At 50.2% G+C, this 16,998-nt stretch overlaps 1 protein-coding gene across 6 annotated transcripts in view; it reads right to left on the bottom strand.

Annotated features, from left to right (window-relative positions):
• LOC137521964 (uncharacterized) overlaps nucleotides 1-16,998 on the bottom strand; it is a 159,883-nt gene that overhangs the window by 16,312 nt on the left and 126,573 nt on the right. For all 6 annotated transcript variants that reach the window (XM_068241931.1, XM_068241933.1, XM_068241932.1 and 3 more), the window contains 2 exons: nucleotides 6,460-6,741; nucleotides 6,233-6,358 (listed from right to left, as the gene is read on the bottom strand). In XM_068241931.1, the coding sequence (XP_068098032.1) occupies nucleotides 6,233-6,358; nucleotides 6,460-6,741 (408 nt within the window). The remainder of the gene's footprint in view (nucleotides 1-6,232; nucleotides 6,359-6,459; nucleotides 6,742-16,998) is intronic.

Below are 16,998 nucleotides of genomic sequence, written 5' to 3'. Positions count from 1 at the left end.
CAGTGCATACCTTTTCACTGCACCTGTGTGACTGCACTTTGTATTACACCACCAGTCACTGCATACCTTACACTGCATCTGTGTGGCTGCACATATTATTATAGCAGCAGTCACTGCATACCTTTCACTGCATCGGTGTGACTGCACATTGTATTATACCATCAGTCAGTGTATATCTTTCACTGCATCTGTGTGCCTGCACATTGTATTATACCAACAGTCAGTACCTTTCACTGCATCTGTGTGACTGCACATTGTATTATACCAGCAGTCTGTGCATACCTTTTACTGCATCTTTGTGACTGCACATTGTATTAGTCAAGTCAGTGCATACCTTTCACTTCATCCCCCCCCCCCCCATATGGACAAAACAACAGGCAGAGGCAGAGCCAGAGGCAGGCCACCCGGCAGGTCTGTTCGAGATCATGCTGACATGATTTTGTGTGACCCTCAACCAAAGTACAGTGTTTAGAAGGCACGTGCCATCAACTCCCAAGATTGTCAGGACGTAGTTGACTATTTAACACACAACACCTCATCTTCTTCAGCTTCCGCACGGAACCGTGATATATCTTCCTCCTCCTGCTCTGATTCTGGCCACTTAACTCTCAGCTGGCAGCCATCACTGCTACTACTAGCACCACATCCACTCCATTTGACAGTTCACATGAGCTATTTGGTGGGGAATTAACTAATTCACAGCCATTAGTGTTACAAGATTAAGGTGCTAAGCATGTTAGACCACCACCTCATATGTCTGAGTCAGGCGTCAGTATGGACGTAAGGTGTGAGGATGATGAAGTACATGTTGTTGGTGCAGTTTTGGAAGTGTCCGATACAAGCGAAGCTGTTGAGGATGTCGATGATGATGATGAAGATACTGCCATGGATGTCACATGGGTTCCCAATACAAAAGATGAACAGGGGACAGTTTGGGGGGGGGCTCAGAGAGGAGTAGGATGAGATGAGTTCCTGAACGAAGCAGGGGGAGCTCGTCATCAGAAACAGCTTGTGGCAGTGTCCGGCGGCATGTATCGCCACCTATGGACAGTCAGCCAACATGCCCTTCAAGGTCAGCTGCTGGCGCCACCACAAAAATGCCATCATCCCAGAGCTCAGAGGTGTGGATTTTTTTTGTGTGTCTGCCTCAGATGAGAGCAATGCCATCTGTACCCTCTGCCACCAAAAATTGAGTCGTGGAAAGACCAAGACCTACATAGGGACAACTGCCTTTCAAGGGGCACATGATGAAAAAGCACAAACAGCAATGGGATGACCACCTGAGGAAAAGCAGCACACAAACGCAAAACCACTCTCCTCTTCCTCCAATAGGTGCAGCATCTTCAGCCGCTTCATCCCTTGCACCTTCACATCCACCCTCCTCCACTCTGCCTCTCACCTTGAGGTAGGGAACACACTTGACTGTTTTCGTGCGCGTTTTCTGCACAGAAAAACTGAGAACTCATGGTAATCAATGAGCTAGTACACACTTAATATGTTGTTCGCGCGCAGAAAAAAAACTGACATTCTGTATCCTGATTCTGCACATTTTGTCAGTTTTTTCTATCAACTACATCAGCTGCTGTGAAAAAACGTGCGTGTTTTCCTGCATAGAAACACACTTGGTGTGCAGAAAAAGTATGCAGGAAAACGCGCGCAGAAAACTGAAAGACAAGTGTGTTCCCTGCCTTAGTGGTTCCTGTTCCTCTGCCCACAGCAGCAGCCAGGTGTCCGAGAAGGAAATCTTTAAACGGAAGAAGCCAATGTCTGCCAATCACCCCCTTGCCCAGAATTTGACAGCTGGCTTGGTGGAACTGTTAGCTCACGGGTCAGAGAGGAGTAGGATGAGATGAGTTGCTGAACGAAGCAGGGGGAGCTCATCATCAGAAACAGCTTGTGGCAGTGTCCGGCGGCATGTATCGCCACCTATGGACAGTCAGCCAACATGCCCTTCAAGGTCAGCTGCTGGCGCCACCAAAAAATGCCATCATCCCAGAGCTCAGAGGTGTGGATTTTTTTGTGTGTCTTCCTCAGATGAGAGCAATGCCATCTGTACCCTCTGCCACCAAAAATTGAGTCGTGGAAAGACCAAGACCTACATAGGGACAACTGCCTTTCAAGGGGCACATGATGAAAAAGCACAAACAGCAATGGGATGACCACCTGAGGAAAAGCAGCACACAAACGCAAAACCACTCTCCTCTTCCTCCAATAGGTGCAGCATCTTCAGCCGCTTCATCCCTTGCACCTTCACATCCACCCTCCTCCACTCTGCCTCTCACCTTGAGGCAGGGAACACACTTGACTGTTTTCGGGCGCGTTTTCTGCACAGAAAAACTGAGAACTCATGGTAATCAATGAGCTAGTACACACTTAATATGTTGTTCGCGCGCAGAAAAAAAACTGACATTCTGTATCCTGATTCTGCACATTTTGTCAGTTTTCTCTATCAACTACATCAGCTGCTGTGAAAAAACGCGTGCGTTTTCCTGCATAGAAACACACTTGGTGTGCAGAATAAGTATGCAGCAAAACGCGCGCAGAAAACTGAAAGACAAGTGTGTTCCCTGCCTTAGTGGTTCCTGTTCCTCTGCCCACAGCAGCAGCCAGGTGTCCGAGAAGGAAATCTTTAAACGGAAGAAGCCAATGTCTGCCAGTCACCCCCTTGCCCAGAATTTGACAGCAGGCTTGGTGGAACTGTTAGTTCACCAGCTGTTACCATACCAGCTGGTGGACTCTGAGGCCTTCCGAAAATTTGTGGCGATTGGGACACCACAGTGGAAGATACCAGGCCGCAATTATTTTTTAAAAAAGGTTATTCACAAACTGTTCCTTGAAGTTGAAAGGCAAGTGGTGTCATCTCTGGCACACAGCGTTGGGTCAAGGGTCAATCTGACCATGGATACCTGATCTGCAAAGCATAGTCAGGGCAGATACATTACTTATATGGCACATTGGGTCAACCTGGTGACCGTTGGCAAGCAGGAAGTACATGGCTGTGCAGTGGACCTAGTTTTGACACCTCCACGGATTGCAGGCAGGCCTGCTGCCACCTCCTGTCCTTCTCCTCCTACTCCTCCTGCTCCATCCTCTTCACTGTCATCCTTCTCCTCCTCGGTTGAGTGGCAGTGCCACTCTACTGGTGCTGCGATCTCCTCTCCAACTACACACCCCCAGCTCCCCAGGGCCTATGCTGCATGCCAGGTACGACGGTGTCATGCCATCTTGGACATGTCTTGCCTCAAAGCCGAGAGTCACACTGAAGCAGCTCTCCTGGTTGCTCTGAACAAACAGGTGGATCAGTGGCTGACCCCGCACCAACTGGAGATCGGCAACGTGGTGTGTGACAACAGCAGTAATCTCTTGTCAGCTTTGAGTTTGGGGAAGTTGACACATGTACCCTGCATGGCACATGGGCTGAATCTAATTATCAAAAGATTTGTGTGTAAGTACCCAGGCTTACAGGAGGTCCTGAAGCAGTCCATGGCACGCTTGGCCGATATTCAGCAGAGAAACAACTTCCCGGTGAGGCGCTTGATTTGCGATAGCCTGACTCACTGGAATTCAATGCTCCTCATGTTTGACCACCTGCTACAACAGGAGAGCCTTCAATGAGTATCTGTACAGCTACAGTCAATGGTCATGCTCTGGGGAGCTGGGCATTTTCTTGCCAAAGTGCTGGACACTCATGCGTAATGCCTACAGGCTCATGCATCCCTTTGAGGAGGCGACAAACCTGGTGAGTCGCAGTGAAGGCGCCATCAGCGACTTGATCCCATATGCTTTCTTCCTGGAGTGTGCCATGCGTAGAGTGGTGGTGGATCAAGCTGTAGAGGAGCATGAACAGGAAGAGGAGGAAGAGTTGTTGGAAACATCACCTGCGGCATTATCAACACCTGCGGCATCACAGAGGATAGGAGAGGAGGAGTCGTCTGGGGAAGAGAAGTCAGACGAGGAAGGTGGCTTTAAGGAAGAGGCAGAAGAACAACCGAAGCAGGAGTCGCAGGAGGCTTGTGCTGCTCACCTTTCCCGTGGTATTGTTCGTGGCTGGGGGGAGGAGGAGAACTTACTTGACATCACTGAGGAAGAGCAAGAGGAGATGGCTAGTAGGTTGCATCCAACTTTATGCAGATGGGGGCTATCATGCTGTCCAGTCTGTTGAGGGACACCGGTATAAAAAAACCTCAAGGGGAATGAGCTGTACTGGGTGGCCATGCTACTAGACCCTCGGTATAGGCACAAAGTGGCGGAGATGTTTCCAAATCACCAGAAGGCAGAAAGGATGCAGCTCTTGCAGAACAAGCTGGCAAGTATGCTTTACAGTGCGTTTAAGGGTGATGTCACAGCACAACGGAATAATGGTGCCACTGCCAGTATTCCTCCTCCTCCCATGTCCACGCAGGCAAGGACAGGATGCTCTAGCGATGGTGATGTTGGACATGCAGACATTCTTTACTCCAACGCCTTGCCTTAGCCTTTCCGGATTCACCCTCCACCAACGCCTCGACCGGCAGGTAGCAGACTACCTGGTCTTAAGTGCGGATATAGACACTCTGAGCAGCGATGAACCCCTGGATTACTGGATGCGCAGGCTTGACCTGTGGCCAGAGCTATCACAATTTGCCATCCAACTTCTGGCTTGCCCTGCCTCAAGCGTCCTGTCAGAAAGGACCTTCAGCGCAGCTGGAGGCATTGTCAGTGAGAAGAGAAGTCGCCTAGGTCAAAAAAGTGTTCAGTACCTCACCTTTATCAAAATGAGTCATGGATTCCGGAGGGCTACTGTCTGCCCGAAGACTAAGTCAGTCCCCACACAGCATCTCTGCCTGCCTGCCTGCCTGCCTTCTGGCCACTGCTGCCTGCCCCAAGACTAAGTCAGTCCCCACACAGCATCTCTGCCAGCAGGCTGCTTGACTGCCTTCTCCGCCACCACCAAAAGGGTCCAGGACTCCAGGTGCATTCCTGAATTTTTATGGCCACTGCTAGCAGGGGCTGCTATAATCATTTTTCTGGTGCGTGTACATGCCTGCCTAATTTTTCTGGCTGCACTGCGGCTGCAACAACAAAACAAAGGCATGTACATGTGCCCATTCCCCGTATCAAAATGAAGCAACAATGACCTATATGAAAGTGTTGGGGGGCACACCAAAGATAATAAGGTCATTGCTTTATTGTGGACAGACCAATTTGATCAGTTGGACAGTCACTGTTCTGTCATTGAGCTACCTCAGCCCGGCGACCATATGGGGCTGGAAAGCCGCCATCACCTGCACTCTCGCCATGGTGCGCACCAGTCCAGCACGGCCACCACTACACAAACAGCTGTTTGCGGTGCGTTACACAGTGAGTTTGGTCTGTCAGTGTGAAGCAGTACACTACTTACACTACCTGATCCATGTATACACACGCAAGATGTTTTCAAGCACTTTATGCCTCCAGTTTAGGAATGCAATGTGATTTTTGCCTTTTAGGGATTATAACCCTGCTGTGCGTCAAATCCATAATTTTCCCCGGGACTTTTGGCATGTATGCCACTCCAGCATGCCCCCCTCCAGGTGTTAGACCTCTTGAAACATCCTTTCCATCACTTTTATGGCCAGAAACAGTGTTTGTAGTTTTTCAAGTTCGCCTGCCCATTGAAGTCTATTGTGGTTCGCGAAGTTCACCGATTCGCAAAGTTTTTCGTAAGTTCACGTTCGCCAACCAAAAGTCGGAGGTTCAAGCCATCTCTACTTTTTAGTCCACACATTCATTTTGGCATGTACATTTTTGTAAATGTCTTATGAAAACCAACATTTCTTTTTTGTTCATTCCCTCTACATAATTTCAGTTAACTGCCAATGCTTTTATAATATTTTAAAAATAAGTTGCCATGCCTCCATTAACAATTTACAATGATATTTTTAGCAAGTGGACCAAAGGTACATAAACAAGAAAATTATTCTTATTCCTATTGTTGTTGTTGTTGTTGTTGTTTTTGTTATTATTAATACTATTTTATTGATGTCATTTTTTATTATCTTATTAATGCACTTATTCAATTTTTTGCTTCTCGCCTAAAACTGAAACTTTGGTTTTTTTTCCTATCTTCAAACGAAAAAAAAAATCCTTCATATTTCAAAGTACACAATTTGTTGTTAAAGGTTTCAGACTTTGAGATAACTATTTTTACTAAGGCCACATATTAAACTATTTATGCTAATTTCTGTATAAAGAAAATAAGTGATATCCTCACCAGGGCCACAGGTCCATACACTATGTAGCCATTTGCATCCAAACTTGGCCACTGAATATCTTCATAATTGTACAGGAGAAATGTCTGATTACCGTCGGTGCTCAGCACAACTTGGAATGTGTTCACCTGTAAATACAAACAATGACCAATAAGATAAACCAACTAAATTTCTAGCTTAAGTTCGGACAAGTGTTCAGATCTAAAGATGATTGCATTACGCTATTTACCTTGTCTGTGTTAGAAGCAAAATACCCCACTCTATGCCAGGTGGCTACAAATACCCACTGAGCCAAGAAGTGTGGGTCCCGGAAATACAGTCTGACATCAGATGTGGCCCGGTACAGAAGATCAGGATCAGTGCTCTCACGATAATATATATCACCTTGATAACGATTATCTACATCAGCCCAGAAAATAGCCAGAAATGGGTTTCCAAAAGCAACAGGAAGTGCTTGTGGCACATATTGACCGATTGGTGATTGGAAGGATAGCAAACCATTATTATTCACCTATGAATAAGAAAAAGAAAAATAAGACCCATACCCAATGCCTATACAACAGTTTTTTTTTCTAATTATATGGAAATAGGTGGAATTCACAATCACAGGTCTCAGGCCTCTAAAATGTGTGTATGCCAGGGCACTCTTATCTGATGTCACCACCAGAGGTGCTCGTCACGACCTCGTGATCACGAGTAACTCATGATCACAAGTAACTCGTGATCACAAGTTGTTTTTGCTGATCACAAGCTCATAATTGGCAATCGTGATCAGCTCTCGATCACGAATGCCGATCACGAATGCACTCGTTAATCGACTCGTAATCACGAGTTACTCATGATCACGAGTTCGTGAGTTCGGTAGTTAGTGAAATGACATTGTATGATGTCGCTGGGCCAATCAGAGGGCCCCCAGTTGAGGCCCTAGCAACCAATCAGAGGAGGGGAGCCTGGCCCTCCTCTCCTCTATATAAGGCAGTGGCTATGTTGAGCATTTCGTCCTTGCTTGTGACTTGTGGTACTGAGAGCATCTCCAGTTCTGCTATATGTCTGAGCAATTGCTTTTCTCACTGTTTACCCAATGTTTTTGCAGCCAAACACATTCTGAACCTATTTATAGTATTGCTGTATAGATAGATAGTGATTTGATTGTGTTAGTCAGTCAGTGTAGCTGAGTGTATATACTGTATACAGTGTTAGGCTAGCTTAGTTGAGGTGTGTGCAGGCTAGGTAGCCTAGTAGCAGTGTTGCTCGGATACCTCATTATCCTTTTCGAGTTTGGTCGAATTCGGATAGTAAACTATCCGAATTCACTCGAAGTTCGATATTCGAGTTAATTGAATATCCGATTCGACCTCGGATATGCAACGTCACTATCCGAGTCTGTATTCGAGTAAAATATTCGAGCTGGCCTTAAATAGCTTTTAAAACTTGTATTGGAGGTCAATGATGCATGATACCACCTTTTTTATGAAGAAAAACATCAAGTGATTATGTGGTGATGTAGTAGTTATAAAAAAAGGTATCAAAAAAAGTAATTTAACTTCATGAAAAGTGTTTGCATGAGAAGGTGTGTCCAAAATGGTTGTTGGAAGTCTTCATTTACATCGTCTTCATCTTCTTCTATATCTTCTTCTTCTTCTTCTATATCTTCTTCTTTTTCTTCTTCTTCTATATCTTCTTCTACTCTAATCTTCTTCATCTTCTACTTCTTGTATCTTCTTCAATTATCTTTTTCTTCTTCTATATCTTCTTCTTCTTCCTCTTCTTCTTCTATATCTTCTTCTTCTATATCTTCTTCTTCTTCTATATCTTCTTCTTCTTCTACATCTTCTTCTTCTTCTTCTTCGTCTTCTTCGTCTTCTTCTTCTTCTTCTATATCTTCTTCTTCTATATCTCCTTCTATATCTTCTTCTATATCTTCTTCTTCTTCTATATCTTCTTCTTCTTCTTCTATATCTTCTTCTTCTTCTCCTTCTTCTATATCTTCTTCTTCTATATCTTCTTCTTCTTCTTCTTCTATATCTTCTTCTTCTTCTATATCTTCTTCTTATTATTATTCTTCTATATCTTCTTCTTCTTCTTCTTCTTCTTCTTCTATATCTTCTTCTTCTATATCTTCTTCATCTTCTTCTACTATATCTTCTTCTTCTATATCTTCTTCTCCTATATCTTCTTCATCTTCTTCTTCTTCTATATCTTCTTCTTCTATATCTTCTTCTTCTATATCTTCTTCTTCTTCTTCTTCCTCTTCTTCTCTATCATTATATTATGTGTCTTGGTTTTCCTTTCTTTTGTAATATTTTTTTTTACTTCATTTGTGGAAATATTTTATTTTAATAACAACACCATAGTTATATTTGTGTTGATGGCATAATAGGTAATGGCACATTGCAAGCCACAGCACCTTTTTCTGTGTACCCTGGTGGTGGTAAAACACAGACATCAGCAGGAGGAGGAAGTAGTTGCAAGTTGTAGTGTGGTAAAATTAATAGCTGGTAGGAGAGTGGGTGGAAGCAGAAAAAATAGTTCTTCTTCTGTTCTCCCTGGCAGTGGTAGCAGCACACAGACAGCAAAAGCTCAATGCAGCTACAGGAGGAGGAGTAGTGTGTGTCAGGCAGTGTGATGTGACTGACATAATAGGCCCTGGTTCCGAGCGGTGGTACCAGGGCCGTAAATAAACAGCATGAGGTTCCAGACAGCGGTCGTGAAGCCCACATTGTGTCCAATGCACAATTGGGACTGCACAGTTTTCAACCCGGACACCTCTAAATTAATTACATTTTTTTTTTCTTCAAATTGATGCAGCTATTTTTGAGTGTAATAGCTGGTGGCGCATGGGCAGCAGCACCTTGTAATGTGTTCCCTGGCAGTGGAGACACAGACAGCAGGAGGAAATACAACAGCAGGCAGCGTGAGGAGGTTGAGTGTGTGGCAGACTGGAGGCAGGCAGGAGGGCAGGCAGCGAGACATAAAAGACCCTGGGTCCTAGCGGTGGTTCCAGGGCTGTAAATAAAAAGCATGAGGATCCAGACAGCGGTCGTGAAGCCCACATTGTGTCCAATACACAATTGGGACAGCACAGTTTACAACCCGGACACCTCTAAAATAATTTTAATTTTTTTCTTCAAAATAATGCAGGCAGCTAATTTTGAACGTAATAGCTGGTGGCGCATGGGCAGCAGCACCTTGTAATGTGTTCCCTGGAAGTGGAGACACAGACAGCAGGAGGAAATACAACAGCAGGCAGCATGAGGAGGTTGAGTGTGTGGCAGACTGGCAGCAGGTAGCAGGAGGGCAGGCAGCGAGACATAATAGGCCCTGGTTCCTAGCGGTGGTACCAGGGCCGTAAATAAACAGCATGAGGTTCCAGACAGCGGTCATGAAGCCCAAATTGTGTCTAATGCACAATTGGGACAGCACAGTTTTCAACCCGGACACATCTAAATGAATTGAATGAATTTTTTTTTTTCAAATTGATGCAGCTATTTTTGAGCGTAATAGCTGGTGGCGCATGGGCAGCAGCACCTTGTAATGTGTTCCCTGGCAGTGGAGACACAGACAGCAGGAAGAAATACAGCAGCAGCAGCAGCAGGTGTAATGTGTGTGCGCCACTTCATGTCCCCCTCTCGCCGACAACAGGGGCCAGGAATTCGCCTTCCACCCAAGCCTGGTTCATTTTGAGAAATGTCAGTCTGTCCACAGACTTGTGAGACAGACGAGATCACTTCTCAGTGACGACTCCACCGGCTGCACTGAAGCAACGCTCCGACAGTACGCTGGAAGGGGGGCAGGAGAGCACTTCCAGGGCGTACTGCGCAGCAAGCTCGCTCCAGATCGGCAGGTGCTTGACCCAATACTCCATGGGATCAACAGGGGCAATGCTGTCAAGCCCGCTGAAGGACCCCATGTAGTCAGTCACCATGCGGGTCAAGCGCTGCCTGTGACTGGAGAAGGATGCTGCTGCAGGCACCTCCTCTTCTCTAGTCCTTGGAAGCTGTACACTCATGTAGAGCTCGTTGGTCAGAGACAGCAGGTCTGTGGTGCGCGTGCGCTTGCTGCTAGTGGATGCAGGCATCTGCTGCTGCCTCTGTGCTGGCTGGACAGTGGGGGTGGATGGCTGACCGAAGGCTTCCTCCAAGCGCTCAACAAGGGACAGCTACAAATCCCTCATTTGTTGCGCACGGTCTCCTCCTGCAGGTAGGAACTGGCTGAGCTTCCCCTTCAGAAGTGGGTCCAGCATCATGCAGATCCAGATGTCCTCCCTCTGCTTCATCTGGATGACCCTTGGGTCCAGGCACCTCAGCATGTGCGCTGCCATTGGGAAGAGTCTGGCCACGTCTGCTGGCACATCATCTGCAGCCCCAGAGCCGACAGTGCTGTCCTCCTCTTCCTCTGCCTCCTCCATCTCATCCTCTCTCCACCCCCACACCAGTCCAGCTGCGCTCTGCTGCTCCACCTCATCAGCAGCAAGGTCAGGGACCTCCACCAACTCCAAGCCCACCTCCTCAGAGGTGGCCTGTGAAGCTGCCTGCAGCTCCTGCTGGTCCAAGGCTGCCGCTCCCTCTTCCAGCAGTGCATACAGGGCCCTGTCTAGCACACACACCAAGGGGACCCACTCGCACACCATTGCATGGTTCCTGCTTACCATGTTGGTGGCCTGCTGGAAGGGTGCCAGGACTGAGCACACCTGCTGCATGTGCCCCCAGTCCTCCGTGGAGATGATGGACGGGAGGTTGGTGGCGGCACGCCCAGTTGTAGTGATGGAGGCAACTGTTGCTCGTGCAAGGTACTGGCTGACAGCCTGCCTCTGTTCAACCAGACGCTCCAACATCGCCAGGGTGGAGTTCCAGCGAGTTGGAACATCGATCATGAGCCAGTGCTGTGGCAGGTGCAGCTCCTTCTGCACCTCTTCCAGGCTCGCTACGGCTGCAGGCGAGTGCCGGAAATGACGCACAACCTTCCTTGCCGCCTCAAGGAGTCGGTTCATCCCCTGGTAGGTCTGCAGGAACTTTTGGACTACCAGGTTCAAGACGTGCGCCAGGCAGGGGATGTGGGTCAGGTCTCCCCTGCTGATTGCAACAACCAGGTTTGCCCCATTGTCGGACACCACCTCTCCGACTCTGAGGCCTCTTGGGGTCAGCCAATTCCTCTCCTGCTCTTGGAGTTTGGCCAGGACATGGTTCGCCATCAATTTGGTCTTCCCCAGGCTGACCAATTCCAGCAGCGCTTGGCAGTGGCGGGGAATCACGTCGCTGCTGAGGTGGGGGGTTTAAGCTGGTGTGCCGGAGGATGGAAGTGGATCAGAGGAACCTGCTGCAATTCCGCTGACCCTGCATGGTGGCACCACCCACTGCGTTGTTGCTGCTGCTGCTCTGACAGTGCCCGATGCTGCTCCCCCTTCCTCACCCCCTTCCACCAAGCTGACCCAATGCGCGGTGAAGGAAGGATAGCGGCCTGTCCCAAACCGGCTGCTCCACGAGTCCATGGTGACGTGGACCCGTTGACCCACCGTGTGCTCCAGCCCTCTCCCGACATTGGCCATCACAGAGCGGTGAAGTGCAGGGATGGCCGTGCGTGCAAAATAATGTCGGCTGGGGATTGGCCAATCGGGGGCTGCACACATCAGGAGCGCATGCATGTCGCTCCCCTCCTGCACAAGGGAATAAGGCAGGAGTTGGGAGCACATGGCCCGTGCCAGCAAGCCGTTCAGCTGACGCACGCGACGGCTGCTGGGAGGCAGAACCCTGACCACCCCCTGGAAGGTGTCGCTGAGCAGGGTCTGGTGACGCCTTTTGCTGGCACGGGAATCACTGGAGGGAGCAGAGGAGGCCACTGAGGACTGGCTGCCAGAACAGGCCTCAGTGTCGGCGGCAGGAGTTGCAGAGGGAGGAGGAGCAGTACATTTCTGACGCACTCCTGCTGGTGCTGCTGGAGGAAGTGGAGGAGGGCGGGTGGCTGCTGCCGACGGCTTAGCAGTGGTGGCGGGTCTGCCACTGCCACTGCCAGCTTCCTTCAACTTCATGAACTCCTCATGCTCATGAAAGTGTTTCCCTGCCAGATGGTTGACCAGAGAGGTGGTGCCGTACGCAGAGGGCTCCTTCCCTCTGCTGAGCTGCTGGCGGCACTGGTTGCAGGTGGCATACTTGCACTCCACATATGGCAGGGTGAAATAATTCCAAATTGGTTAGGTGAAGTTGCCCCTTCGGCTGGAAGGTGCTGCTGCCGCTGGTCTCCCTGTGGTGGTTGGAGAGGGGGGGGGGGGGGGGGGGTTCTTGGTGCGGCTGGTGGCACTGGCAGAACTCTCTGCCTCTGGTTCAGCACCCTGTGTGGCCTGCATACCACGCCCACTTCTGATCCTGCCTATGCCTGCGATGCTGATCCTTCTAGCAAGGCCCACAGACGCATCCTCCTCCTCCTCAGAGCTGATGACATCCTCAGGATCTGCCACCCAGTCTCTGTCCTTCACCATGTCCTGCTGGGATGACCCCACAAACTCCCCTTCTGCATGCATGGGCTGAGGGACAGTCACCACTGTCTGACTGTCCAAAGCATCATCCCCCAAAGTGCCCATCAGCATTTCTTCCTCCTCCATTGCCAATTCTGCCGCAACAGCACTCCATAGCCCCGCTGTGCTTGGGGATAAGAAGGTGCTCAGTGACAGGGTGCTGGTGTTGCCCGATGGGGCTGTTGCTCAGCTCTTTGGGAGGGAGCAGAGTGGCGCAGTGCCGAGGCGCATCTGTTTGCGCTGATCTTTGGCCAGGGTCACCGGGCTATTCAGGAGAGGCAGACAGAGTCTGTTGTGGAGCTGATGGCAGAGCAGCAGCCCATCGGTTCCACACAGACCTCCATTGTCACCAGCACTCCTATGAGCAGCAGCAGCAGATGCTTCCTGCTGGAGGTCACGTCAACCCCAATGGCCACATAGCCCTCACTGGATGAAAGTTCACTCCACTTTAGTCCAGCATCGGAGAGCACATTCAGGGTTGTTGTGCAGGAGATGGAGCAGATGGTGGGGACTGTCAGCCAGGAGTCTCAGGAAGTAGAGGAGCCAGAGCTGAAGAGGTGGTTGAGGAGTCAGAGAAGAGGTTTGGGCAGGAGGAGGAGGAGGTGTTGGACCGTCCCTATGGACCACCAGCACAGTTCTCCCACCAAGGCAGCTTGGAGAAGTCTGTGGCAGAGAGGCACAGCACGGCAGCCAGGGGCAGGGCCAGGGCCAGCAGAGGGTGTGGTAGACGGGAGTCACAGCCTGCTGCTTCAGCCACATTGGAGCCACCGTTTCAGGACAGACCGCTACCTGTCCTTCATTGCTCTTTGGGTTAGCTTGGTGGAAGGGGTAAGGTAGCCGCACCAGCAGCAGCATCAGGCAAAGCGCCAGCAGCATCCTAGTGGGAGGTGCCACCCCGTGAGGTCAGGGGAGATGCAGCAGGCTCCTCTGATCCCATTCCCTCCTCTGGCACACCTGCCAAATGCCCCTGTCTCAGCAGCAGCGTCAAGCCCCACCACTGCCAAGCGCTGCTGGAGTTGGTCAGCCTGGGACAAGCTGACGGCAGCCAATGTCCTGGCCACCCTGAGGGAGCAGGAGCAGAGGTAGCTGACCACCAGATTGGTGGTGTCCGACAATGGGGCCAACCTGCTGTCTGCCATCAGCAGGGAACACCTGACCATCATCCCCTCATTGGCCCATGTTCTGAACCTGGTGGTGCAGAGGTTTCTGCACACCTACCTGGGGATGGAGTATCTGCTTAAAGGGGTGTGGAAAATTGTTTGCCATTTCCGTTGCTCCGCCACTGCCTTAGCAATCCTGGCTGACCTGCAGCACCATGAGGGCCTGCCACCACACAGGCTCATCGATGTACCGACTTGCTGGAACTCCACTCAGGCGATGTTGAAACGGCTGTACCAGCAAGGGAGGGCTGTCACCCGCTACATCGTTTATGAACATGTTTTCGACACCACACACCTCCAGGTCATCTCTAACGCAGGTTGGGGGAAGATGCATCAGGTGTGCCTCGTGATGGCTCCCTTCCTGCAGGGAGCCAACATGGGGAGCCGGGAACGGGCATCTCTCTGTGAGTGGGTGCCGATGGTTTGCCTGCTGGACAGGGCAATTTTTGATCTGCTGACACAGCTGGATCAGCAGGCACAGTCCACCCCTGAGGAGGAGGACTTGCAGTTGGTGGAGGACAAGTTGGAGGTCCCTGACCTTGCTGTTGAGGGGGAACAGCAGAGCGCTGCTGCAATGGTGCAAGGGTGGAATGGGCAGGACAAGGCTCGGCGACAGCAGGCCCAACAAGAGGAGGACAGGCGTGTCATCTCAGAGGGGGGTGATGATAATGATGTGTCTGCTGTGGTGCACCTCTTCCGCATGGCTGCACACATGCTGCGATGTCTATGCAGAGACCCCAGGGTGATCCAGATGCGGGAGAGGGAGGACATCTGGATCAGCATGATCCTGGGCCCACAACTGAATGGCAAGCTGGGTCAGTTCATGCAACACGGAGACCCAGAGCATTAAACAAGGGAGTTGCAGGTGGCCTTTGTTCACAGACTGGAGGAAGCCTTCCCCCAGCCTTTCACCCCCCCCCCCCTGCCTCTGTCCAGAAGCCAACACAGCCAGTAGCAGCAGCAGGAGCCCAGGAGATCTGTTGAGTCTCTACACTATAGATCTGCCTAGAGAGGAGGTGCTTGACACCGAGGCCCCTGTGGACCTCATAGAGTACTGGGTTAAGAGGCTGGAGATCTGGAAGGAGCTCGCACACTATGCCCTGGAAGTCCTGTCCTGCCCCCTTCCAGTGTGCTGTCGGAGAGATGCTTCAGTTCAGCAGGTGGCGTGGTCACAGTGAAGTGCTCTCATCTGTTCACACAGTCTGGGGACAGAATCCCCTTCCTCATGATGAACCAGGCTTGGGTTGAAGGTTCCTGACCCCTGCAGTCAGGGAGAGGGGGATGACATGAGGTGGCTAGGAATGGTGCTGTCAGCAGCAGCACAACCTCCTGCAAATTAAATTAGGCCTGGTTCTTCTTCATTTTGCTGTGGTTTCACCATTAGGTGCCATGCTGTAATACTGCTGTAATACTGCTGCTTCCACACGCTACTCCTCCTGCTGCTGCATGTACCTCCTGCTGACTGTGATTCCACTGCCAGGGTCAACAGTCTAATGCGCTGCTGCCACACACCACCAGCTATTTCGGCAACAAAAAAAAGCTATAGAAAAAAACATTTCTTGGGGTGTCTGGGATGAAAACTGTGCTGCCCGAGTTGTAGGGAGGCCCCAACTGCGGCTGTATGACCATTTAAGTATGCTGTGGTACCAACACGTTACTCCTCCTCCTGCTGTGCTTTTACCTCCTGTTCTCTGTGCTCCAGGGTCCACAGAATAAGGCGGTGCTGCCACATAACACCAGCTATTATGCCACTACAATCTATATATATAATAGGCTAAGTACCTCAACCTTCAAGCAAGAATAAGAAGTATTGCCCTGCATTGTCCAAGCAAGAAGAAGGGGCCGGTCCAAGCAAGAAGAAGAAGTAGCACCCTGCCCCCAGGGGCGGTCCTACAATTGCCGCCGAGCTGGAGGGGGCAGCTGGCAGGAAGGGGGTATTGGGCACAGCGGCGGGGACGGGGGTCGGACCCCCCTTCCTCACCTGGGTCCCCCATCTGCTCTTCTCCTCTAGCTTAAGTTCTATGGAAAACAAAAGTTTGCTTTCTTAGAACAGAAAGAATTTGCGATAATTCAGGTTGGAGTGAGCTTGAGATGTCTCCCAGTGCATCACTGCTGAATATATGCAAATTAACCATTGTTGCCCTTAGAAGCTAAACACTGCATTCCAGCGGTTCTGGAGGTGTGTTTAGCTTCTAAGGGCAACAATGGTTAATTTGCATATATTCTTTTATAAGAAAGCAAACTTTTGTTTTCCATAGCATCTTAGTAAGGGGGCTTTTAGGACCATTGTAGACCCTCACACACTCCACTGAGTTCTGGTTCACCATGAGCCTGCTGGTTAGACTGTAGTTTAACTACTTAAAGATCGCCCCACGCCAATGGGCGTGGTCGCGGCGGCAGCCCCAGGACCGCCTAACGCCCATTGGCGTCAAGTCCTGGGGCTGCATTTTGCAGGAGATCGCGCACAGGCTGCACTTGCATCTTCTGCTCAGGGGGCGGAGCTCCACCCCCTCTTCAGTCTCCAAGCGGCTATTGCTGCTCGGGAGACTGTTAGACAGCGTGATCGGCGTCTATTTACATGTACAGCGCTGCGATCGGCAGCAGCGCTGTACTGGGGACAGCCGTGTGACACTGCTGGCCCCTGGGGGACAAGAGAGTGATCGGCTCTCATTGGGTAAAGCCTATGAGAGCTGATCGCTATGATTGGCTGGCTGTCTGGGGGGAGGGAGGGTTTTAAATAAATAAATATATTAAAAAAATAGTAAAAAATAATTAAAAAAACCACATAAATATTTATATTAAAACAAATAAACACCAGGGGGGGGGGGGGGGGCGATCAGACCCCACCAACAGAGAGCTCTGTTTGTGGGGAGAAAGGGGGGGGGGAATCACTTGTGTGCTGTGTTGTGCGGTCCTGCAGCTTACCCTTAAAGCGCAGCCTTGTCTTTAGGGGGGTTTCCCACTGTGGTCCTCAAGTGGTGAAGTTCAGCAGCAGCCCCCTGCTATTAGTAAGAGGCAGTGGGCGGGGATGACTCACCTCTTCCGCGTTCCAGCGTGTGCTCCACTGTTCTCACTTCCTGCAATGCCGTCCACTTACAAT

Source organism: Hyperolius riggenbachi, chromosome 6, assembly GCF_040937935.1.
Source record: "Hyperolius riggenbachi isolate aHypRig1 chromosome 6, aHypRig1.pri, whole genome shotgun sequence".
Taxonomy (NCBI): Eukaryota; Metazoa; Chordata; class Amphibia; order Anura; family Hyperoliidae; genus Hyperolius; species Hyperolius riggenbachi.
This window is presented reverse-complemented; position numbering and strand designations above follow the sequence as displayed.